The 25,366-nt window shown below is 40.9% G+C and overlaps 1 protein-coding gene across 5 annotated transcripts in view; it reads right to left on the bottom strand.

Moving 5' to 3' along the window:
• Positions 1 to 4,698: 4,698 nt before the first annotated feature.
• The window catches only part of SMC4 (structural maintenance of chromosomes 4), a 103,097-nt gene continuing 82,429 nt past the window's right edge, over positions 4,699 to 25,366 (bottom strand). For all 5 annotated transcript variants that reach the window (XM_054040383.1, XM_054040385.1, XM_054040388.1 and 2 more), the window contains 9 exons: positions 22,797 to 22,949; positions 22,514 to 22,640; positions 19,209 to 19,398; positions 17,907 to 18,051; positions 16,485 to 16,658; positions 14,450 to 14,632; positions 7,184 to 7,416; positions 6,278 to 6,461; positions 4,699 to 5,277 (listed from right to left, as the gene is read on the bottom strand). In XM_054040383.1, the coding sequence (XP_053896358.1) occupies positions 5,101 to 5,277; positions 6,278 to 6,461; positions 7,184 to 7,416; positions 14,450 to 14,632; positions 16,485 to 16,658; positions 17,907 to 18,051; positions 19,209 to 19,398; positions 22,514 to 22,640; positions 22,797 to 22,949 (1,566 nt within the window). In that variant the 3' untranslated portion in view covers positions 4,699 to 5,100. The remainder of the gene's footprint in view (positions 5,278 to 6,277; positions 6,462 to 7,183; positions 7,417 to 14,449; positions 14,633 to 16,484; positions 16,659 to 17,906; positions 18,052 to 19,208; positions 19,399 to 22,513; positions 22,641 to 22,796; positions 22,950 to 25,366) is intronic.

Genomic DNA, 25,366 nt, shown 5'->3' with positions numbered 1-25,366 from the left:
TGCACTCCAAACATGGTGAATGTTGCAATATGACCGTCGGTGCCAAGACCTGCTATCACTCGACGCGGAGCATCGATGCTTCCCATGCCGCCGCCTGCTGCCGTTTCAGGTCGAGGACGACTCTGGCGACTCGCTCCCAGGCAACCCCGACAATGGAGTAGAGGTGCGTTGGGGGCTACGGGAGGGCCCGGCTGATCTAGTGGATGTCTCTGTGACCGACGTGATCAGCGAGGGCTGGGAGCCCAACGGTGGCTTTCCTCGGAACCGGGGCCTCACCTCGGACAGCCTGCTTGGTACCTGCATGGTGACGATGTCGCACGCCGCCTGGGCTGCCTCCGGCGTGGAGGGAACCCATATTGGCGGGGAGGCAGACGCGGACAGGGCTGGACTACTCAGCTCCACACAAGTCGGAGGTCTGGGTCCCAAAGGGGATCGTGGGCTGGCCAACTCAGGTCCGGCCTCACCCCTGTCCTTCTCACGGCGTCGCTGGGACTTGCCCTGCTTCTTGGCCGGGGAGCAGTGCCGACTGGTGGATGGGGCTTCGCTCCGCACCAAGGACGCAGTGCCTGGGGCCGGCACCAGGGCAAATGCCGATTCCATAAGCGGGGCCCAGAGTTGGATCTCATGTTCGTGTTTAGTCCGGGGCTTAAACTATTTGCAAATTTTACACCGCTCACTTATGTGAGCCTCGCCCAGACAGCGAAGACACTCGGAGCACAGAGCGCTTCTGGGCATGGAATTGCGACAGCAGTCACACAACTTGAAGCCTGGGGCACGGGGCAGGCTACCAACTAGAGAAACTATCCACTGACTAACAAGTACCACTAAGGCTAGAAGCGCTGAAGCCAAGGCTGGAGCACAAAGTTCTGACTATCTTCACTGGCAGCAAGAAGGAACTGAGGGTCGGGGGAGCACAGAGCCCCCTTTATGGCGTGATATACAGGCGCCACTCCAGGGGTCGCAGCGGTGCTCCCCCAGTTCGGGTACTGCTAAGGGAAAAACTTCCAGCACCGGTGCACGTGGCAAGCACGCACACCTACTGTGGAATACACCTGAGCAATCACTTGAAGAAGGTTGGTTGCTATTACCCGAGAAACAATTCAAATTGAAATTGGCAAAGAAATGGTTGGAACCAAAGCAAATCAATATTCAACTGCTGCTGCAGAGCAGAAGTTTTGGCAGCAAGCCAGACAATGGGGAGTGACCAGCAGGGTCTGTATTACAGCACTGAAGTATCCCTGGAAGCTGCAGACAGGAGGTGTGATAAATGAAGGCGGGAGGGTAGCTCCCATTTACAGACAGCCAGCAGCTATAAAATCCCTCTACTAAACTGTTCTCTAATTGCTGTACCCGTAAGGGATTAAAAGGCCTCACTGCTATGCCTAGGTAAAAGGAAGTGAGTGGGCACCTGGCCAAAAGAGCCAAGGGGCAGGCTAGAACTTTTTAAAATTGAAAAAAAGACGCCCCTTTTGTCTGTCTGTTGTTCTCCCAGAGAGAGGCAGATAGGGCAACAGCTATGCTGTAAGAAGCTTGGGCCAGGTGTGAAAAATCATCTGTACCATACCTAGAAACTACTCTTTTAAAACCCCAGATATATAAGTAGATCAGGAAATATCTAGGAAGACACAATTAGGTTTCTCTCTCTCATTTCATTATGGCTTGTGGATTCCTCTGTGCTAACACCAGGTGCTTTTGTTTTGCTTGTAATCTTTAAGCTGGACCTTAAGAAAGCTGTTCTCGGTGCTTAATTCTTGTAGTTGATCTAATAAAAAAATCACACAATAGCCTGAGTTCTCAGATGTATTTTTTTTTTTTAAATAAAATTGACCTTTTTTAAGAACAGAATTGGATTTTTGTGTCTTAAGAGGTTTGTGCATATATTGTTTAATTAGCTGGTGGCAACAACCGATTTCCATTTTTTTTTCTCCTCAGCTCTTTCACGGAGGGTGTGTGTGAAAGGGCTTGAGGGTACCCCATAGGAAGGAATTCCCAAGTGCGCCTTCCTGGGCTCTCAAAGGGGTTCTACACTTGGCTGATGGCAGCATCTACCAATCCAAGGTCAGAAAAAAGCTGTAACCTTGGGAGTTTAATACAAGCCTGCAGTGGCCAGTATTAATTTTTAGAATCCTTGCGGGCCCCCACTTTCTGCACTTGAAGTGCCAGAGTGGGGAATTAGCCTTGACATGGTGGTTGAGGTGGGATCATTTTGAACCAGAGGCACAGACCTCAGGATTTTAAAAGGACACATTTTTCCTTTTGGCAGCCTGCAAAGCCTAGGATTTTTTCTCTCTTTTCATTTCTTTGCTGCCTGAGGGGGGAACCGGTCCACAAAGGGTTCAGCCTGCAAAGCCAGGGAGTCCAACAAGTTTATTTTTTCTCTCTAGCTTCGTAGCAATGAAATAGCTAGGCTAGAGTAGGGCAGCACTGAAACCCTAGAGCAACCAGTCTTCCCAAATCGGCACGCCACGGAGTAGACAGACCCAGATCAAGGCCAGATGTCCAGCTCCATGACAGAAATGCAGGGAGGGGATGGAGGACCGGAGATTTACCTGGAAGGAATGGTCAGCCCTCCCCAACCTGAGATCCGGGTGGCAAGATGGAGGGATGCCCTTAACCCCAGACCAAAGTCTATGACAGCAGTTATAGATCCAGTTCCTGGGACCCACCCAGAACCAGCCAAAGGATTGGAACTGGTGGAGCAGTCAGCACCAGAGCCTGTGCTTGCAACCCCACCAGTCAGGGGAGCAAGCACCAAAGGGTGCCACAAAGCCTGCACCTGCAGATAAACCGGCATGAGAAGCTCAACTGGAGCCTGAAATACAACCTAGTGCACCAGCAGAGAGTGGTTCAGTTGATGGAGACACCCCCACATCACTTGCATCGCTTCCAGTGGAAGCGAGCCCAAGTCCACAACCCAGTGAGGAACTAATGTCTCTAGCATTAAGGTGGCAGTTCCAGGCAGAGCAGGAAGAGGATGAAAGCCTCAAGGGAGCTTGGATGGCGGCACAGAACGACACAGTGCCTCTCAGCCCTTCTAATAGGTCCAGGTTTGTTGTAGGAGAACTCATATAAGGAAACCCTTTCTAGTGGGCACAAGGAGAACTGGCATCCTCAGAGACAGTTGGTAGTTCCAACTAAGTATAGGGAAAAGCTCTTGAGCTTAGCCCACGATCACCCTAGTGGCCATGCTGGGATGAGTAGGCCCAAAGACTGTTTGGGAAAGTCATTCCACTGGGAGGGGATGGGCAAGGAAGTTTCTACCTATGTCTGGTTTTATGAGGTGTGCCAGAGGGTGGGAAAGCTCCAAGACCAGGTCAAGGCCCCTTCTCCAGTCACTCCCCATCATTGAGGTTCCATTTCAGCATGTAGCTGTGGATATTCTGGGTCTTTTCCCTAAGAAGACACCCAGAGGAAAGCTGTACATACTGACTTTCATGGATTTTGCCACCCAATGGCCGGAAGTGGTAGCTCTAAGCAACACTAGGGCTAAAACCGTGAGCCAGGCATTGACGGACCTTTTTGTCAGAGTAGGTTAGCCCTCTAACATCCTTACAGATTCGGTGACTAACTTCCTGGCAGAGACCTCTAGGTGCTTACAAGTTATTGTTTACTAATTTGTTCCAGTATTTTTCCAGGTATTGAAGTGAAGCTGGCTGGTCTATAATTCCGCAGGTCCTTCCTGTTTGCATTTTTAAAGATAGGTACGTTTGCCTTTCTCCAGTGCTCTGAGACCTCACCTATCCTCCATGAGTTCTCAAAGATAATTGTTAATGGTTCCAAAATTGCTTCAGCTAATTCCTTAAGAATCCTAGGATTCATGACTGCTGACTTGAACGCATCCAACTTAAACACCTGTCTTCTTGATCTCATAATTTATTAGCTCTCTTCCCTTCGAAATAGAGGACTTACATTTTCCTTTGTCTTTCTTTTCCTCCTAGTTTATTTAAAGAGCCTCTTCTTACTGCCTTTTATGTCTCTTCTAGGTGTCAATCATTTTTTGCTTTAGCCTTTCAGCTTTTGTCCCTACACAATTGTGCTATTCTTTTATATTAAAAGATATGCTGTTGCTAAAATAATCTTTCTGACTTGTCACTTCTCCTGCCCCAAGAACTTCCACTGCCAACTTCTGAATATTATTATCTTCAAGATACTTAAACTCAGCTTCGCCCATTCTTATCTCCTCCCTTTCCCCCCATGATAACAGCCTCTATCTCCTGCAGCCCCATATGCATGGAACACCCTCCTCAAATCAAATCTGCACAGCTGACTACCCTGTTCCTTAATATCTGTCTGTACCAGAGTGCATTGCCTAATTATAATGGGTAATTAGTGATTCATTAACCACATTCCCCTATTTTAGAAACTGAAGCCTCTAAATTGTACACATAGCAAATATATGTAAGCTTGTGTTCTAAAACTGTCACTACTGTTTTCCTTACCTCTTCTCCCCCTCAATGCATATCCCCCTCAGTGTTCTACCTGCAGCTGTCAGATCTTGTCCATATTTATATTGCAAAGTCTTTGGGGGCAGCAGCTCTTTTAAGTTTTACAGCACCATTACAATGGGGCACCAAATCCTTGCTGTAATTAGTGTTTAAATAAGCACATTCTTTTCTTAATCATGGGAACTGTGTGCATCACACTTCCAGCAATAGGACACAGAAACATCTCTGAGCACAATAGGTATTCAACAAGAACTTGAGTTAGTTATCTTTTATTTTAATAAAATACTCAGTAAAAAGCTGTTTAAAAATCTACAGGTAGAACCCAAACATTGATATAAAGCCTACGGAATGGGAATTTAAAATGCAACTAAATACATACTTTTGGAAACAGTTCTGTTATGCTCAAAATGATATAAATTAAGATATCTACAAAAATTAAGTGCAGCCAATCAACAGAAAATATTAGCTCTTCTGCAAATCTTGGCTTACTAAGAAGCTCAAATCATGAAAGCTAAGATATTTACAAAACTTTATGGAACTATGATGTACCACAAGACAAAATCAAGATAATAGAATATAGATGAGCAGCAGAAATACAGTGAAAATACACATTAGTAATAAGATTTCACTTTCTTCAGAACAGAAGAGTACACATTCAGCAGCATCCGACAGAACCAAGTTCAGCAAGTCCTTTAGATGCAATAACTTTTGGGTTTGTTGCAACACTTTTTGTTGTATTGTGAGTCTTATAAATTCCAATTAATCTATCTGCAATTTCAAACATGTTATTTCGCAGAGAGATGATGATAAACTGTGCATTTTTTGTTTGCTCCTGGAAAAGAAATAAATCATTTCATATTAATTCACAATATTTAAAAAAACTGTACTCTGATATGAAGTTTGTAGTCATTAAAGCAAGTACAGATAACGTGGAAATCTTGTATTTATAACAGCTGTACATTAGAAAAGGATCCTTCTTTTAATATGCGTTACTGTTCAGGAAAAACAGATTCTCAGGTACTGATTGTCCAGAAAATCTGTGGGCCTCAGTAGTTTGGCTTTGCAATAGTATAATCCTAATTCTAATGATCAAGGCCCAATCCTGCAAATACTTTTGCATAGGTGTTACTTCACTCACATGAGTAATTCCACTGAGGTCAATTTATACGAGTAAAACTATACTCCTGCATAAGTCATCTGCAGGATCAAAGCCTACATTATCGAATGCACTACACTTGCAGACTACTATAGCTACAGTTCTTTTGCTCTTTTTTGATTTCCACAGGGCTTACTTACAATGCAACAAGGTAAACTACAAAACTGTCAGAATTCTTAAGACTGGGATTGCTTTACAACTTACACAAAAGCAGAGAAGATTGATTGTATTTTCCTCTACGGAGGACAGTGAGAAGGAAGTAGCCTTCTGTTATTAGAAGGCAAACCATTTAGGGATGCTGGTTTTATGCAACATGGAATGCAAGATAAAAAGTAGTAATGTATAATCGCCTAAAGTTAGATATTCTGTTAAAGTATTTTAAAATAAAAGTATTGCCTGACATTTGAGGAAGAATAAAAACAACAACAGTATAATATAATAGTTGCTTTCTCTTCCCAAATAGCCAATCAAACAAACCACTAAAAAGCTCATACCCCATAAAAGTTAGGGGCCTGATTTTCAGAAGAGCTCGGCACCCAGGATTGAGAACAATGGGAGCTGCTACATGCTGAGCATCACTTATGAATTGCTACAGAAGAGCATTGATAATTTCTGGGAGGGAGAAAACTATTCTGGTAAATACTGCAGTGTAGTTATTCTATAGAGAAATACTTACATATATATAAAATGCTACAATTGATACATTTTTAAAGTCAAGGGCTGCATCAATCTCATCCATGAAATAAAGGGGAGTTGGCTTATAATGATGAAGTGCAAAAACCAAAGCTAGTGAACTAAGAGTCTTCTCTCCTCCTGATAGATTAAAAATCTTCTTCCAGCTTTTCTTTGGTGGCCGTACACTGAAACAATTAAGAGTTTATAAATTAATTCCATTCATATTTATTAGTGTAGAAATTAGTTTATTATATGAAAAATCTTCATGCCTCAATAATACTCATATTGTCTTAAGCTTTCAATGTCCCTAGTAGAAATAATAATATTTAAAAGCACTTGAGTAGTTACCTTTCAGAAGTGCTCTTTACACTTAATATGGAATGGATCTACAATCACAATCAATTTATGACACATGGGGCAGAACCCGTAATATTCACTTATGTTCTTCAAAACCAGCCACACACAATCTTATGTGTAGACTATTACTAAAATGGACAGAATTTCCCGTAAACCAAATCATTTCACTCCATTTATGTTGGAAATAATGAATTCCTTACAGATTAATGTTCCATGTTGAAGCCCCAGAGCAGCTGGTGTCACTTTACAATTATTTTTTCTTGACAGAAGGAGTGACTTCTCCATACAAGCTACATTACATTTGTTCTCTCCCCCTAGAGTTCATCTATTTTGTTTAACTCTGAAACAGTGCAATAAAATGTGTCTTTCCTTACTATCCTTCCATTAATATTCATAAAAGAACTGATCACCATAGTTGGTTCAGAATAACTTTTCTGCTTCTTTAGTTCGTGTTTTAGAGCTGTTCAATGAATATTTAAACCATAAAAATCAGGTTAAGAAATTAACAATGATTAAAAACAGTTTCAGTATGACCAAATGTTTGACAAACCTAAACATGATTCCTTCAGAGAAAGGATCCAGACTGTCTACAAGCTCTAATTCAGCATCTCCTCCCAAGGTAAGCATTTGGTAATTTTCCTTTAGTTTATTTGTTATTACATTAAATCCTGCCATAAACTCATTAAGCCTTTGTTTTCTAAGGTCTTCATAAGCCCGTCTAAAGTTGTCTCTCTCATTGGTAATTTCATCCAACTCTGCCACACGCTTCAAATACAGTTCTTCCTGCAGGGGGGGGAAAAAAGGAAACAAATGCAGTTGTTCCTTTACTTAAATTGAATTTCAGACCAAGTTACTTTTACTTTTTGAAAGAGCACTTTTTACTATTAGTAGCAGATAGCCACTGACATTATCACCTTAAAAAAGAAGGGAGGGTCATAGAATCCACATGGAGAACACTTCTTGATGAACCACATTTATTGTAAGGGAACTAAGCTTTTTTGAGCGAATGTCCACATGGATTCTATTCTTGGTGGAAAACAAGTAGTAGTCTTTTTACTTAGAGTTTGGTACTAAGTGTCCAACTTAAGCAATGACTACAGGACAGTCATACCAAAATGAGCATCCAGTCTGGCACTCTATGCCTAGTAGTAGTGTTTTGTAAAAGTATGGACCAAATTCCATGTAGCTGTCCTACAAATTAAAAAAATAAGGATTTTTTTCAAATGGACAGCAGCAGCTTTCTGAGCTCTAGGGCTAGTTGAGCCTTTCATGCTTTGAGACAGAATGTTCTGAATTTCAGCTGAACAGCTTCTTTCAGTGGAAGCAATCCAGCCAGCATTTGGCTGTTGCATGTAAGGAAGCTGGGTCCAGGTGCAGAATCTTACAGTTTTTCTGTGAGACTATTGGGGAGGGCCAATACGGTGATTGCACTGGGGATGGTGTGTGCGTGTGTGGGGAGCTGTACTGAGAGGTCCATCAGAACCAAATACTAAAACTGTCTAATCCACACTGTGGGTATCATAATAAAATCATTCCTGTGTCATGCCTACATACAGCAATCCCAGTGTCCAAAAGATGAGATAGGTGGCTATGTCAAGGAACATAGGAATGCACCACCTCTGGAAGAAAATGTCTTGTTGTTGTAGTCAGTGACAAAACATGTCTTGCTGGGCAACTCCAATTTGTAAAAGATGTTCTGTAGAACTGTGCCTTTGACTGACCACTTGTGGTGGTCTGAGAACTGCCTCTGAGTTGATCTGCCAAGATGTTCTCAAGGCTGGGAAGGTAGAGAGTCACTGGTGGCATTTGATTCAGAATGCAAATTCCTCCTGACACAGTGGAGACCATCTGTGGTCTGATTATGAAATCAGAAATAATGCACAGCTGTAGTATTTTCTGTCAACATTTGGATTGTGGGTCTGTATTGAGGTATGCCAGCCAGGTAGCTTTGAGTCATAGGATGTTTACGTGGGAATTAGCTTCCAGAGGGGACCAAGGCCCCAAGTTTGAAGGTGATCTAGATGAGCTCCCCATCTCTGAGTGACACTCTATCATCAAGACACAGGTGCACAGAGGATGTTCTGTTCTACACCTGAAGAGGATCTTTCCACTAGTTTAATAAGGAGATGACTTCTTGAAGGATGTAAGCATCATGTCCATGTGGTACCTGCTGGTTTAATATGCTGATTTTAGCCACCCTTGCACACAGCACAAGTGAACTGCATGGGGAAGTGTGTCTCAAGAGTCTGAGGCACATTCTCAGTGGTGCCTTTGGATAAGCTTTACGTTAACTGATGTTCATTATAGTTTGGAATTTCTCTCATTGGAGGTAAGCTTTCAATGACCTGGAATCTAAGGGTATGTCTACAATACCCGCCGGATTGTCTGGCAGCGATCGATCCAGTCTAGTACATACATTGTATGTAAGAGCAGTACGACTGCTCAGAGCTACAGTATGAAACTGCAGAAAAACCTGAGAGTCTCTGGATTAAGTTTAGAAGTGTGAGCAACAAGGGGGATGTTGTAGTGGGAGTCTGCTATAGACCACCAGACCAGGAGGATGAGGTGGACGAGGCTTTCTTCCAACAACTAACAGAAGTTACTAGATCACAGGCCCTGGTTCTCATGGGAGACTTCAATCACCCTGATATCTGCTGGAAGAGCAATACAGTGGTGCACAGACAATCCAGGAAGTTTTTGGAAAGTGTAGGGGACAATTTCCTGGTGCAAGTGCTAGAGGAACCAACTAGGGGCAGAGCTCTTCTTGACCTGCTGCTCACAAACAGGGAACAATTAGTAGGGGAAGCAAAAGTGGATGGGAACCTGGGAGGCAGTGACCATGAGATGGTCAAGTTCAGGATCCTGACACAAGGAAGAAAGGAGAGCAGCAGAATACAGACCCTGGACTTCAGAAAAGCAGACTTTAACTCCCTCAGGGAACTGATGGGCAGGATCCCCTGGGAGAATAACATGAGAGGGAAAGGAGTCCAGGAGAGCTGGCTGTATTTTAAAGAATCCTTAGTGAGGTTGCAGGAACAAACCATCCCAATGTGTAGAAAGAATAGTAAATATGGCAGGCAGCCAGCTTGGCTTAACAGTGAAATCCTTGCTGATCTTAAACACAAAAAAGCAGCTTACAAGAAGTGGAAGATTGGACAAGTGACCAGGGAGGAGTATAAAAATACTGCTCAGGCATGCAGGAGTGAAATCAGGATGGCCAAATCACACTTGGAGTTGCAGCTAGCAAGAGATGTTAAGAGTAACAAGAAGGGTTTCTTCAGGTATGTTAGCAACAAGAAGAAAGCCAAGGAAAGTGTGGGCCCCGTTACTGAATGAGGGAGGCAACCTAGTGACAGAGGATGTGGAAAAAGCTAATGTACTCAATGCTCTTTTTGCCTCTGTTTTCACGAACAAGGTCAGCTCCCAGACTACTGCACTGGGCAGCACAGCATGGGGAGGTGACCAGCCCTCTGTGGAGAAAGTAGTAGTTCAGGACTATTTAGAAAAGCTGGACGAGCACAAGTCCATGGTACCGGATGCACTGCATACGAGGGTGCTAAAGGAGTTGGAGGATGTGATTGCAGAGCCGTTGGCCATTATCTTTGAAAACTCACAGTGATCAGGGGAGGTCCCATATGACTGGAAAAAGGCTAATGTAGTGCCCATCTTTAAAAAAGGGAAGGAGGAGGATCCGGGGAATTACAGGCTAGTCAGCCTCACCTCAGTCCCTGGAAAAATCATGGAGGAGGTCCTCAAGGAATCAATTCTGAAGCACTTAGAGGAGAGGAAAGTGATCAGGAACAGTCAGCATGGATTCACCAAGGGCAAGTCATGCCTAACTAACCTAATTGTCTTCTATGATGAGATAACTGGCTCTGTGGATGAGGGGGAAAACAGTGAATATGTTATTCCTTCACTTTAGCAAAGCTTTTGATACGGTCTCCCACAGTATTCTTGCCGCCAAGTTAAAGAGGTATGGGCTGGATGAATGGACTGTAAGGTGGATAGAAAGCTGGCTAGATCGTCGGGCTCAACGGGTAGTGATCAATGGCTCCATGTCTAGTTGGCAGCCGGTTTCAAGCGGAGTGCCCCAAGGGTCGGTCCTGGGGCCGTTTTTGTTTAATATCTTTATTAATGATCTGGAGGATGGTGTGGACTGCACTCTCAGCAAGTTTGCAGATGACACTAAACTAGGAGGCGTGGTAGATACACTAGAGGGTAGGGATCGGATACAGAGGGACCTAGACAAATTAGAGGATTGGGCCAAAAAAAACCCTTATGAGGTTCAACAAGGACAAGTGCAGAGTCCTGCACTTAGGACGGAAGAATCCCATGCACTGCTACAGACTAGGGACCGAATAGCTAGGTAGCAGTTCTGCAGAAAAGGACCAAGGGGTCACAGTGGACGAGAAGCTGGATATGAGTCAACAGTGTGCTCTTGTTGCCAAGAAGGCTAACGGCATTTTGGGCTGTATAAGTAGGGGCATTGCCAGCAGATCGAGGGATGTGATCATTCCCCTCTATTCGACATTGGTGAGGCCTCATCGGGAGTACTGTGTCCAATTTTGGGCCCCACACTACAAGAAGGATGTGGAAAAATTGGAAAGAGTCCAGCGGAGGGCAACAAAAATGATTAGGGGTCTGGAGCACATGACTTATGAGGAGAGGCTGAGGGAACTGGGATTTTTTAGTCTGCAGAAGAGAAGAATGAGGGCAGATTTGATAGCTACTTTCAACTACCTGAAAGGGGGTTCCAAAGAGGATGGAGCTCGGCTGTTCTCAGTGGTGGCAGATGACAGAACAAGGAGCAATGGTCTGAAGTTGCAGTGAGTAGGTTGGATATTAGGAAAAACTTTTTCACTAGGAGGGTGGTGAAGCACTGGAATGGGTTACCTAGGGAGGTGGTGGAATCTCCTTCCGTAGAGGTTTATAAGGTCAAGTTTGACAAAGCCCTAGCTGGGATGATTTAGTTGGGGATTGGTCCTGCTTTGAGCAGGGGGTTGGGCTAGATGACCTCCTGAGGTCCCTTCTAACCCTGATATTCTAGGATTCTAGTCTAGATGCGATAAATCGATCCCTGAGCGCTCTCCCGTCGATTCCTGTACTCCAGCGCCACAAGAAGTGCAGGCAGAGTCGACGGGGGAATGGCAGCAGTCGACTCACCACGGTGAAGACACCCGGTAAGTCGATCTAAGTATGTCGACTTCAGCTATATTATTCATGTAGCTGAAGTTGCGTAACTTAGATCGATCCCCCGCCCCAGTATAGACCAGGGCTAATAGTGTTCCTACGAACTCTATGCTTTGAGTTGGAATAAGTGTGGGTTTCTCTCTTTTTGGCTTTGAGGTCCAAGATAGCAAACAGCTCTAAAGTTACTTGAGTTGAGTTTGTCACTGTAGATCTACCTAGAATCAGCTACTCATTGAGGTAAGGGTAGAACTGTATCCTTTGTCTTCTCAGACGATCTGCCACAATGTCACACCCTTGGTGCTGCTGAAAGACCAAAGGACAAGACTCTGTACCAGCAGTGAGGCCTTCCTACTAGGAACCTGGGATATTTCTGGATGAATGGATGTGACAGTCACTCCCTTGGAGGTAGAGAGCCCAGAACCAGTCTGAAGCTCTAACAAAGGAATTATGGAAGCCAGAGTCACCATCATGAACTTGAAATGATGGATGAATTTGTTAAGATAACAAAGGTTCAGAATTGGATACCAACCCCCTTTCTTTGGGATGAGAAAGTAATAGGGATAAATATCTTTGCTCCTGAATTTTTAGGGTACCTCTACTGCTCCAAGTTTGTAAAAAGGTTCATCTGTATCTTGTGAAAAAAGGCAATGAGGTTTGAAAGAAAGGTCAGTGGATATGAAGGAACTGGTATTAGATAGAATATCGCATTTACAATTTTTAGGACATACTGGTCTGAAGTGATCCAGGCTACCTGAAAATAAAAAAATGCAGCTGCCAACGGGGAGGGAGGGTGTGCAATGATCCTGGCTGAATATCCAGACTGTGCAGGAGCCAAGGAAGAGGCTTTGAGTTGTCTTCACTAGAACCTGCTTCCTTCTTGGCAGTGCCAACGTCCTCTAGGATTGGTACTAGTAAAAGGCAGAGAGATGCTGCCTGAAGGAAGACTGTTGTCTTGCTTCCTTCTTTCATGGGGCTAGAACATACAAACCCCATGAATCCACAGTGGACCTGGTATTCTTTAACAAGTGGAGGACCTCATCCATTTTGAATTAAAAAGTTCACTACCCTCAAGTGAAAGTCCTCAGTTGTAGTCTGGACCTTCCCGAAGACACTGTCGTTGCTATTGATGTAGCTATAGTACGTGTAATGGTTATAGATATGTCCAGGCACTGTTCCATGGTGATTATGGCTTTCAGTTCCTTTTAGTGTTTCTCTGGTAGGTTGTCCACAAACAGTTTATCCCATTTCAAGTAAACATACTGCGAGAGGAGAATTGATAATTAGTCACACATTTGGAAGCTGGCTAATAAGTAAACCTTGTGCCTCAAAAAGTCTATTTTCTTTAGGTACTTCTTCCTGAGTGTGGATCTCAGAGATCCTTGTTATTTCAACCTTTTCTGTACAGTGGCCACTGGAAGCAAACTTGGTACTAGATGGGAATGAGAGTATTTAGATCCCTTGGAAAGGACCTTATACCTCTTGTCGAATTGCCTGGATGTGGCCAGTATTGATGCTAACATATGCCATAGGTTCTTTGAAGGCTCCAACAGAATTTCGTTTATTGACATGGCAAGTGTGCCGAACGTGGAAGGGTTGCAAGATATCCAGGAGCTTGCGGGACTTCTCCTGCACCACTTGTCGTGGAATATCCAGTGTCTCTACCATGCATTTGAGGTCCTGTAATGCCTTACAGTTATCCACTGAGGCAGGCGTAGATGGGGTTAATTGTCTCATCATGGGAGGACGAGGAGAGCAGTAGTTCTTCCCTTGTGGCTGTTGTTCCTCATCATCACTTTTCTTCTGTCTTTTTAAGATCTGAGGCTGTTTTGACCTGGCTGTGATGGTCTATACTACCTCTTTGGGAAGAGGGATCCTGGAGGAACATGTGGAAAATTACTCCAAGAAAAATGCCTGATTAGTCGGGTGACCATGTATTCCAACAGCAGTGACCAGAGTATTACATGTTGACTGATTCAAGCAATGCCAAATTAAGTAAAGCTATACTTCAAAAACCAGTAGAACACTTCAATCTCCCTGGACACTCAATAACAGACTTAAAAGTGGCAATTCTACAACAAAAATATTTTCAAAAACAGACTCCAATGAGAAACTGCAGAACTGGAATTAATTTGCAAACTGGACACCATCAAATTAGGCCTGAATAAAGACTGGCAGTGAATGGGTCACTACAAAAACTAATTTTCCCCTGCTGATATTCACACCTTCTTGTCAACTGTTTGAAATGGGCCACCTTGCTTACACTGAACTCATTAGCACTACAAAAGTGATTTTTTTCTCCCTTCTTGTCAACTATTGAGAATAGCCCACTTCCACCTTAATTGAATTGGCTCGTTAGCATCGACCGCCCACTTGGTAAGGCAACTCCCATCTTTCCCTATGCTGTGTATTCATACCTCCCTATTGTATTTTCCACTTCATACATTGGATGATGTGGGTTTTGGTCCACGAAAGCTTATGCCCAAATAAATGTTAGTCTCTAAGGTGCCACAAGGACTCCTCGTTGTTTTTGCTATACAAGAAGTTATCCACCTGCTGGAGATAATAGTAAAGCAATGTAAAGAGATTAAGCCTACTGTGATACTAATGGTAAATAACAAAGCCTTACCTTTTTATTATATTCTGCAATGGCACCAAGGTTTGGTTTCATTTCATGACATTGGGCTTCTAAAAGAGCTATCTGATTAGTTAGAATGTCTGGATCTTTAATTGCTTCAAGTTCCTCTTGATTTAGCACTGGAAGCTCTTCAACTAGTTTGTCTTCTATGGGATGCAGTGTTATTTTTGATATCTATAATTCAGTTTAGACAGTTACTGAATATCATGTTTATGCTTGACAGTACAAGTTATCAAATAAACCTTGAAAATAGCTTTTAATACTAAATAGTACCAATTTAAAAAAATCTGGTGAAATCCACTGGATCAATACCCACACAGCCTTCCAAAACTAACAATTATTTCTTTCCCACTCCAACTCATTTTTGGTCCAAATTCAACCTACTCTATTCAGAGCTGGGAAAACAGTCTCTTTACAATATGCATCAAAGGTCAACAAATGCAGTCTTTTACCTTATAATTCTGCTTCTCAAAACATTCATGCAGGATTCTCACAAATGTGTCTTAGGGTTTTCGAGTGTCTACAGGCAGCAGTAGTGGGTAAATATGCAAGTCACCCTGGTTACTAATGGTTATACACTACTCAGAATATTCTACAAAGAACATTCCAATCAGTTCATGGATGAGTGAGAAGCAGCTAGTTCTATCTGGGGAATGAAGCCTTAGTAAAATATTCATCTTTGTAAGGGAAAAGAGAAATGATTTTTGCATTCTGCTTTCCCCAAAAGTAACTTTAAAAGCTAGGCTGTAAATAAGGCCTTGTCTAAACACAAAAGTTGCACTGATTTAAATAAAACTGTCTTAAGTAGGTGTCTTAATCAGATGAAATAGTGAAACCAGAGCAAGTCCCTATGTGGGCACACTTAAAACTGGTTACAGCTATCTTATATTGATTAAATTTCCCTTGGTAATTGACCAAGTTGAGCTACTTCAATCTAAGACAGTTGTAAACAGTATAGCCACACAGGGATTTGGTCTGGTTTTGCTAATTCTATTTAAAAAGAATTTTACTTAAATCAGTGCAACTTTTAGGTTCAGACAGGCCTTAGATTTGAATGCTATCTATTTCCCTGAAGAAATGGAGATGTGCATCAACCAGGGAAGAAGACAGGATCTGGAAAGAGGGTATTTGAATTGATGTATCTATTAGCATTTCTGTATATCCCATCTCTATGCTAAAGAACAGGTTTGGACGTTGGAGTTACTAAAATTCACGGTTAACTACCCAACACCCCTGTTGTGAAAAGATCAGATATCTTTAATATCCTCCAGAGTGATTTTTTTATTCAGCCTATTATTCATATAAGGGAGTAAGTGCGAGTTCAACCTGTGCAAGTAAGCCAAGACTACCAATAAATATTTCATGAAAATGTGGAGCAGACTATCACCTCAAGAAGGAAATTGGTAGTTTTATTCACAAAGTGTCTGGGAAGCATCCCTATCTGCCCATAAGCATCCACCAGGTGTAGCATGCATAGGCAGTTGCCTGCCTCTGGAAGAGACATAATGGCTCCCAAGGTGACCATCTTGAGTTTTTTCTTTGACCATGTATTGATTTAGGTCCCTGAATTTTAGGATGAGCAGGAACCCTTAACTTTTTGACCTACCAGGATGTATTTGGAATCAAAACTCTTCTCCTTTTGTCCACTGCATGGGCTCAATGGCTCCAAGGAATGTGAGCCACACCTTCATCAACTTGCACCAAAGTAGGGTGCCAGGGCATAGAAACTGGACTGGAGTTTCTAGTCCAGGTATCTTTTGATCATAACTCTTGATAAATGAATTCACAGAGGGAGCAGGTTGATTGAAAAGGAAGGTGCCATTTTTATAGTTGCTTTTCAGAGCCATCACATTTCAAGAACATATACTCTATACCAAGGATTTTTTAAAAGTCAGTTTTTAAAAATGTTTTTGGTTACATTCACCCATTTATCAGGAGACAAATTGTCATCACACTGAGATTAATCGCTCATGGTTTACAGTTCAAAATATGAAACCAAAATAAAATATTAAGTATTAAATCTTACCTCTCTTTGCCAATATTTAATCTTTGTTTGATGCTCACCAATATGACTGTCTATTTGTTCAATTTTAAGTCTAATATTAAGAGCCTCTTTTTGAAGAGCATGTTCATCCTCTTGAATTGCTTTAATCTCTTGAAGTAAATTGCGATGCTCCTCCTGAACCTCTGGTAATGACTCCTAAGAAACACGAAAAAATGTGACGGTGAAGTTCAGTTAGTTGTTTGGGAAAGGTTTGCATTTCCAGTCCTATAATTTAAAAAAGTTTGTTATAGTCTCCATAGTTTTAAATAAGTACTAGTTAAAATCTGAATATACACTGAAGAAACATTTTTGCTAGCATTTGTTTTAAACTAGCTTCCGAATCTGAACAAACCACTCGAAATCTGTGTTTGAATTTGCCGAGTTGGATTATATTAATTCTGTTACGAGTATGCTTTGGAACACAGTCAGTTCCTGTAGGTAGGGATGGTGTCATAGAAGCTGCCTTACTCCTGGGAACATCACCCACCCAGGCTGCCTGGTACTTGCTCTCTCATGACCCATGGATGATGTTCAGCTAAGGTAGGTGACTACACTGCAACACTCCCCAACTTCTGCCACTGGATGCCTCCCTTCTTCTCTTGGAAAAAAAAAGAGTAGGGAAGACAAGACAGCATCATTTTTGCCAATTTAGGCAGCAACTTGAAAGAGGAGAATTATGCTGCTATTTGCATACCCATGTTATTGTATAACATACAGGTCTTGGCTTCTAGGTTACCCTTAAACAAACCAAGAGCACCGTTTCCCCATCTTGATTTCTTGTTTGCATGTGTTTTTTCCCATTAAGGCAGCCTGCTTAGTTTTTAGGTGCAATTTGAAACTAAGAATTCTGCTTTAAGCACCTCAGATCAGCATTCTTGTAAATTTTGTTGGTTAACCTCCGAAGAATGGATCAAGGTAACTCGGAGGTAAAAAATCCTAAATTTAAAATCTGCCTGAAAACTGGGTCAGTAGGGCAAAATATTTAACATCTGCTTTCATGATGGTTCTGCAATAAAGAGCACAAGGCACTGTAGGCCTCACAAAAGACCCTCTTCTATTTTATGCTTGATTGGATTTTTGGAGGGTAGGAAGAAGAGTGGAAGACTTTTTATAAGATAAGAGACATTTCCCAAATATTTTTTAAGATGACCAAATTTGAGGTTTAGATATCCTTTTCATGAATACACTTCTTGCCAAACTTGCAACCACTTTTGGTAATGTTATGCCTAGACCTTAGATGCCAATGGCTAAGAAAATTCACTAGCACTTAGTGAAAGTCTGCTTGCTACAAAAATCTGGTAAGATTGCAAGCCTCCTTATCCATAATCTCTGCTTGTAGAAAGTTATTAGTCCTGTGAAGTACATCCTTTTGGAAGAACCACAAAAAAACAATATTACACCTACTTCAGCTTGTTTGCAGTTATTCATAACTTCAGTAGCTTTCTCTTCCAATGTTGTTAACTCTTCTGTTAGATCTTTCATTTCCTTTTCATTATCTCCAATTTCCTTCTCCGTTCGAAGGACAGATTCTTCTGATTTTTTCAGATTTCTGAATAAAATAGGTATTTAAGATGTTTGCTTATTAATTTACAATTATGGTAAACAATTAAAGGTCTGGAACGCACCATTAGACTTGTTTACAGAGAAAATAAATGTGCTATATGTAATCATCAACAGGTAAGGATTACTTTATTATTTACACTCCAATTTTTATCCTTGGGAAATACTACAATAAATGGGGTCTTCCTTCCTGAATTCATATCTACAACAGATGCTTGTAATAGGATTACTTAATTTGTGTTCTCACTGAGTTAGAATCTTGACATTTGGTGTATGTATTTGTTATGGATTGCTGAGTATACAACATATCCCCAGTTTTTTCTGGCAGAGGTCACCAAAAGATCTTTTCAGATTTCAGTTATTCAAGTGCCATTTTGAACTTGCATCTTAAAATTTTGTACATTCGTTCATTATGGGCAAATGATTATAGAAAAACAACTGAGGTTGCCATTTGTATCAGATAACGAAAAGGTCATTGTTGTAACAATGTACAAAAATTACGTTTCTTTTTTCCTGTGAGGCAGCCATGTTCGGTATGAGGACTACAACTAGGAGACAATAATATTTTGAATTCAAAGAGGTTTTAGTCAAGGACTTGCTGGTTAATAAGTGTGCTGCAGGCACCAATGACAATAGCCACATCTACTCAAATCGTGAATTACCATCAATTAATATAGATTAAAAAACTGGGGAAGAGTTTATAAAACTCAGCTCCAGTTGGTAGGATGTTTTTGTATTCCCAATGAATGCATTAAAATATCTGCCATAAACTAAAACACTAGACTGGGAAGCAGAGAATTTAATTCTAATGGACACTAAAAATGACTCACCCATGAGGCCATAGCACAGGCAGTTCACTTAACCTCTACTCCTCAGTTTTTCTTTCTATAATGTGAGTATACTACTAACCTAAGTGTGAGGGTAGTGGTTCTCACTTCTTTCTCTATCACAATCAGCCCCATGTTAGAAGAGAGAAAGTGTGTGTCCCTTCCCTCTAGCCATAAAAGAAAGAGAAGGTGGTCATGACCCCTAAGCTGACAAACCTCAGGAACAAGGGATTAATGTTTGTGAAGTGACCAAGATAAAAACATATCATCACTACAGTCTCAGTGCTGATGTGTAACTTGAGCACATAGGAGTCTTTACCTGTCTGCAGTCTTGATTGCCACCTGGGCTTTAGTAATAGCAGAAGCACACTCATCTATTTCCTTGTTTATCTTATCAAGTTTGTCTTGCTGAGCTTTCAGTTTATGATTATTGATCTCAATTATGAGATTATGTAATCTTTTAACTTCACTTTCCACTTTACTAGCCTTTTCAGCAACACTCTCATAATCTGTCAATACAAAAGTTTGTGAATGAGATGGTTAAACAAAAATGATAGTTTTAAATTCAGTTCTCCTGTTAAAAATATTAATTTCAATCAGTTCACAGAACTATTATTTTCAGTGCTAAAACAAACACGCTAAGTCTAAATTAGAGGTTTGCTGACATACCTATACAAGCAAGCCCTCCTCATGGAGACATAGGTTATATAGTCAAAAAAGTGCTTTTGCCAGTATGGTTTATACCAGTTCCCTGAACAAAATAATGTACATAAGCCAAAAACACTTATGAAATGTCACAAAAGGTCACACCTTTAGCAGACATTACTATACTGGCAAAAGTTTCTAATGTAGACCTAGCCACAATCCATTACTGCATCACTGTCCTTGGATGCATTATGTGGCTACATAAACCCTTGTCAATAATCTTCCAGACAATACCATAATTATTATCTTCTGCATTCATTTGACTGTCAAAGTTTGGAAGAGGCTAGCACTGAAAGAATAACTAACCCTTATTCAGTAGTTTTTCCATATATTTAAACTTTTTTGAACATCAGCAGACCATATTTAGATACCACAGAATTGTGCGTTGAATATAAAGCCCTCTATGTCCAAAAATATGAAGTGTTTTTAATAAAAATACAACCTCTACCAAAAAGGAGTTGAACTCAGCTGAAAGAAATGGTACATCTCCTGAGCCTTTCCACTTTTACCATCTGCTCTCCCATGTGGCCAGAGTCCATAGCCAGCTTTAGGGCTCCCATCAGATTACCAACCTAATTTTCAGCCAAGAAAGCTCACCAGCTCCTTCTGGCATCTATAATTTTTATACAGAACTCTACCCTTGACTTCCATACAAACTTACAGCAACTATAGCACTGACCCTCCTTCCCTTAACTCCTCTGGTTATGCATCATACCCTGGCCTATTCTAAGCTTCTGTAGCTTTGCTTGCCAGGATAGCTAACCACTTTTCTAAGCCAACTAGCTCTTCTAGCAGGATTAAATACAAAGCCTCAACCAGTTAGATATCCTTTGGCCAAGCTGGCTGCCCCTTAGTTTTCTCCAGAGGTCACAATGATAATCTGTTAAGAGTTTCAAGAATTCTAAGCAGTAGCCAAAAGTTCTCTTACTATCCAGGTGTGTAACCCACTTTCTCCAGGATGATTGTGGCTTTGTAAAGCTATCAGTGGAGACAGTGATTGAAATAAAAACCAGAAACGATCTTCGTTACAAATGTGGGGCCAGGCCCAGGAGCAGCTTTGCTCTTATAAAAAAATCTGCCAATAGTGCAGCCAACTACAAGACTCCCCTATTCAAAGTAATGGCTAAGAAAGTGACAGCGTAGGAAGTGATAAGAGAGCAAGATCCGACAGACTGAAAGGGCTCTTTTGTAAGCCTATTCAAAAACAAATTCAGATGTTGGGGACCAAACAGTTTATGAACAGAAGGGTACAGATTTGTAAGACCTTTAAAGAACTCTTCACAAAAGGGTGGACAAATAAATATCAAGACCTCTTTCAAAACAGTGTGATATGCTGAGATAGCAGCTAAATAAATCTTAGCTGTTGCTAATCACAATTTTGTAGTTTTAAAGAAAAAGTCCAATATCATTGCATACTGGTTCAAGGCCTCTGACCTGAGAGAATCTCCAGAACAGTTTTCAGTTAGATTTCAATGGGAACTCTAGGGTACTAAGCACCTTTGAAAATCAGACCTCTTATTTAAGTGCTGACTTAGGAGCCTAATTTTAGGGTATCATAAGAACATAAAAATGGCCGTACTGGGTCAGATCAAAGGTCCATCTAGCTCAGTATCCTGTCTACCGACAGTGGCCAATGCCAGGTCCCCCAGAGAGAGTGAACCCAACAGGCAATGATCAAGTGATCTCTCTCCTGCCATCCATCTCCACCCTCTGACAGACAGAGGCTAGGGACTCCCTTCCTTACCCATCCTGGCTAATGTCCATTAACGGACTTAACGTCTATGAATTTATCCAGTTCTCTTTTAAACACTGTTATATGTTATAGTCCTAGCCTACACAACCTCCTCAGGCAAAAACAAAGCTAGTCACTCTGTGCAAAGGAGAGGAGGCAAGTTTTCATGTCTACCCCAATTGGCAGAAGAAAAAGAACTGAGGGATGGTTAGAGGTGGGGTATTTCTATCCTCCGTTAGTAGAATATATGGATACAAAAATGTGTGCATGCTCCCAAGCTACCAATACCACTCAAAAAAAGTACTGTGGCCATCTGGACAGGCATGTCTCTCCTATAGTATGGTTCTGTGAAGGCAGTGTTATGAAAGAAAAAATATTAAAAGAAGAACTGTCAAATTTTTAATGCATAATCCTTATTTTATACCAAAAACAAAAAATTACATGAAAATAATCATGCTTACTGTTTTGTTTCTTTAATTGGAAAAATGAAGGCGATGAAAGATTCCTGTATTTTAAGATACATATTTCTTCATAAACAGCAAAACTATATAATTTGTAAGTATTTTATAGTGAATAGGTCTATACAAAAACAAAGAATAAAGTCCAGTGATTGTGATTAAGGCAATTCTTTATCAAGTTATGTACAAAACCATAATTTTTCTAACTTTTTGAGTCCCTATTGTCCAGGGTTGAGGCATAGTTTGCTTGCCGAAAACTATGATCTGAATTGCTTGTGATGGTGTGCACAACATCAATCATATGAAGTGTCGTGCAGCTGAATTAAAGTAAAAACATCAACAAAAAAGATTTGGACCTTTTCATATTAATTTTTGGATTAATAAACCTCAACATTATTAAGAAATATCAGTAAAAATACAACACAAATTATGTTTCAACCATTTAAATGAGTTACCTACAACACAGTTTTTGGTGGTAAAGATCCTAAATTAGATGTGAAAATGAACAACTGAAAGTAACAGTAAGAAAACAGTAAGTAAAAATAGTCAGAAAAGGACTTTACCTAAAAGTATTCCTGTAAAACAGCACTGGAAGAAGAGAATGTGCCTCAAAGTTTTTTTTAAATATCATTGGCCAATCTGAACAAAACAAGCTATAAAATTCACCCCAATCGTGATTGGTAAGTGGACTTCACTATAGTTTGCATCTAGAACTAAAATAAAACATACCTTTTTTGAAAGTATTAAGGTTTTTTTCTAGTTGTTTCTGTTTGTTTTTGTCAGGAGCAGCAGCAATTACATTAGCCTCAAGTTCTTTAACCTGGACTTTCAAGTGAACTTCTTGTTCTGATAAACTCTACAAAATAGAAGACTGTTAGAATACTGTACTAAGAATGAAAGACTTTTCATGTTAGCAAGGAGTGTAGGAGCTGTCAAAGTTAATATAATGGCTATCTACGTTCAGCCTTAATTATGGAGATACTTAGCACCTCTCAGTAATAAACACAGTTACCTGGATACTCGCAGTATACTTTTCTAAAGTGTTTCTCATTTCCTGGACACACAGACGCAATTTTACTATGGCTTCTTCAAGTTTCACTTTCTCTTCTTGATACTGCATTGCTTTTATGGAATCCTTTTGCAGCTGAGATTCCATTTTATTGGCCTATAAATATAAATGTTATATAAAAGTTACTGATTACAAAAATCATTTATATAGCACCATCTCTTTAAACTGAGATGTACAACACAACAAGACCCAGACCCCAGAAAAATTTATAATCTCCTAAAAACAAAAGAAACAACAGAAAACCTGGGACAAAAGTTCAGGGAAGAACAAACAAGAAAGATTATTGCTGAGGAGACAGATTCAGACAGCAAAAGAAGAGACAGAGTAGTAATAGAAGAGGAAACTGAAGACGACTTCTTGGCAGAATGTTTGGGGCAGGGAAGAAGTTTACAAATAGGTGACACTAGAGAAGACTTGACATGGGATGGTGGTAAAAGGGTTGATGAGAAAATAGTAAACCTATTTAGAAAAGAAGATAGCCCTGAAAGGGGAAAGAATGAGGACTTGTCTACACACAGAATTGCACTGGTTTGTAATAAAGGTGTTATTTCAAGAAGATTAAGTTGAATTGGGTTAAGAGACGGTGTGGACATTTATGTCAGTTTAAACCAGGATTACTTTGGTTTGGTTTAGAGTTGATTAGGAACAGGTTTAAGACAAATCAAAACGAGCATCCCCACAAGAGGTTTTGAACAGCTGTAACTAAACTTGTGCAGATTTATCTATAGACAACCCCTTAGTTAATAAAACAGTCTTTAGTCCAAAGATTTTCTAAAAATCACTAGGCAGCACAGGACCTGAGGTAGGGAATGTGCAACAAAGCCAAAGATGAGGATTTAAGGAGTAGCCAGCTTGGTGTGAGAATAATAGAGACAGCAGAATAAAACAGGGTAATTAATATGTAAAATTAAGTCCCCTAGAATAAGGGAGCACAAGAGGCATTAAAATCAGGGAAAAAGAATGGAGAGCCAGAGAATGGTAAATAATGGCTATTTAAGGGGAAACTGAAAGAAACTCCTTATTAATTGTGGCTCTTCAGTTGGTCATCAATGTGGATCCCACTCTAGGTGCATGTGCATGAGGTTCTTGGGCAATGCATGTCCTCACATTCCCCCCACCCAAGAGCATAAAGGGAAGAGCGGCTGCAACTCTTCCCATGATAATTCAGAATCCTATACAAGAACGACTCCAGAAAAGTGGGCATGGAGGTCAGGTCATGGGAGCCACACAGATGCCATATAGAACAACCTGTTATTATAAAGGTAAGTAACATTTTTTCTTCTTCAAGTATCTGTCTGTGTGGATTCCACTAAGTGATTGATCAGTAGTGTCCACCAGAAAGGTAGGACTGAGGAATCCTGACCACCACTGACTAAACACTTCCACCGTACCAAATTTGGCATCTGATCTCATGGCCAGGTCAAATGAATAAGTGTTTAAAAGTAAAGGGATTACTCCACATAGCTGCCTTGCAAGTTTCAGATATGGGGATGTTCCTGAAGCATGGAGAAGATGTAAAGTATACTCTAGTGGAGCGATCTTTAATATTTGGAGGGAGAGATTATCAACCATATGACATGTGTTATGCACTGTATATCAAATTTTGATATTCTTGGAGAAGACACAATTTGACCCTTAGAAGCACCAAAGACAGCAAAAGAAATACAAGCAGACAGTCTGAAAGACTTTGTTCGATCAAAGAACTTGAAATGTCCAAGATGTGGCGTTTATCTCCTGGGAAGGAATGGAGTTTTGGAAAGGAAACAGGTAAATAAATAAATTGGTTCCAATAAAAGTCTGACACAACTTTGGGAATAAATTTGGGATGATGTCAACACCACCTCATTTCTGTGGAATGTTGAGTAAACGTTAGTCCTGAGAGCTTCCAGTTTGCTGACCTTTCTGGCTGAAGTAATGGCAACTAAAAAGTCTGTCTTGAGAGTAAAGCGGTATAAATAACATTCAGAAAGGAGCTCATAAGGGGGGCTCCATAAGGCTTGTAAGGACAATACTGAGATCCCATGTCCGAGGTTCTCCTATCACTAGGGGGTGAATGTGTAGCTGAGAAGAAAAAAAAAAAAATGAACATGACTACAAGGGAGAGTGGTATACCGATAATGTTCCAAGATGGACTGTGATGTAATAGAATGTGAATTCAAATTGTAGTCAAGAATTTTGAGTGTAGGGGCCTTCAAAGCGATCCAGGTTGCGTTGGACAGCCTAAATCAAAATATTTTCAATATAAGAGGAATAAGTCTTCCTTGTGGAGAGTTTTCTACTTTGTAGAAGAACCTCTTATACTTGTATCTCTTGTTTATGCTGGTATGACACAACCAGCCAAAATCCAGACTGTTACACATAGTGACCTCACATCTTGATGAAGTATCTGCCCTCAGTTCTGATATCATGTTTAGACAGTCTGAAAGTGGTGTGGAAGGCTGAATAGGCATTTTGAAATCTGTCAGCCAGAATTGTTTCGACCAATACAGAGCTATCAGGATCAGCGTAGCTAT

This window comes from Malaclemys terrapin, chromosome 9 (assembly GCF_027887155.1).
Source record: "Malaclemys terrapin pileata isolate rMalTer1 chromosome 9, rMalTer1.hap1, whole genome shotgun sequence".
In the NCBI taxonomy this organism is placed as follows: domain Eukaryota; kingdom Metazoa; phylum Chordata; order Testudines; family Emydidae; genus Malaclemys; species Malaclemys terrapin.
Note: the sequence above shows the minus strand (reverse complement) of the source record. Positions and strands in the feature narration are given on the sequence as shown.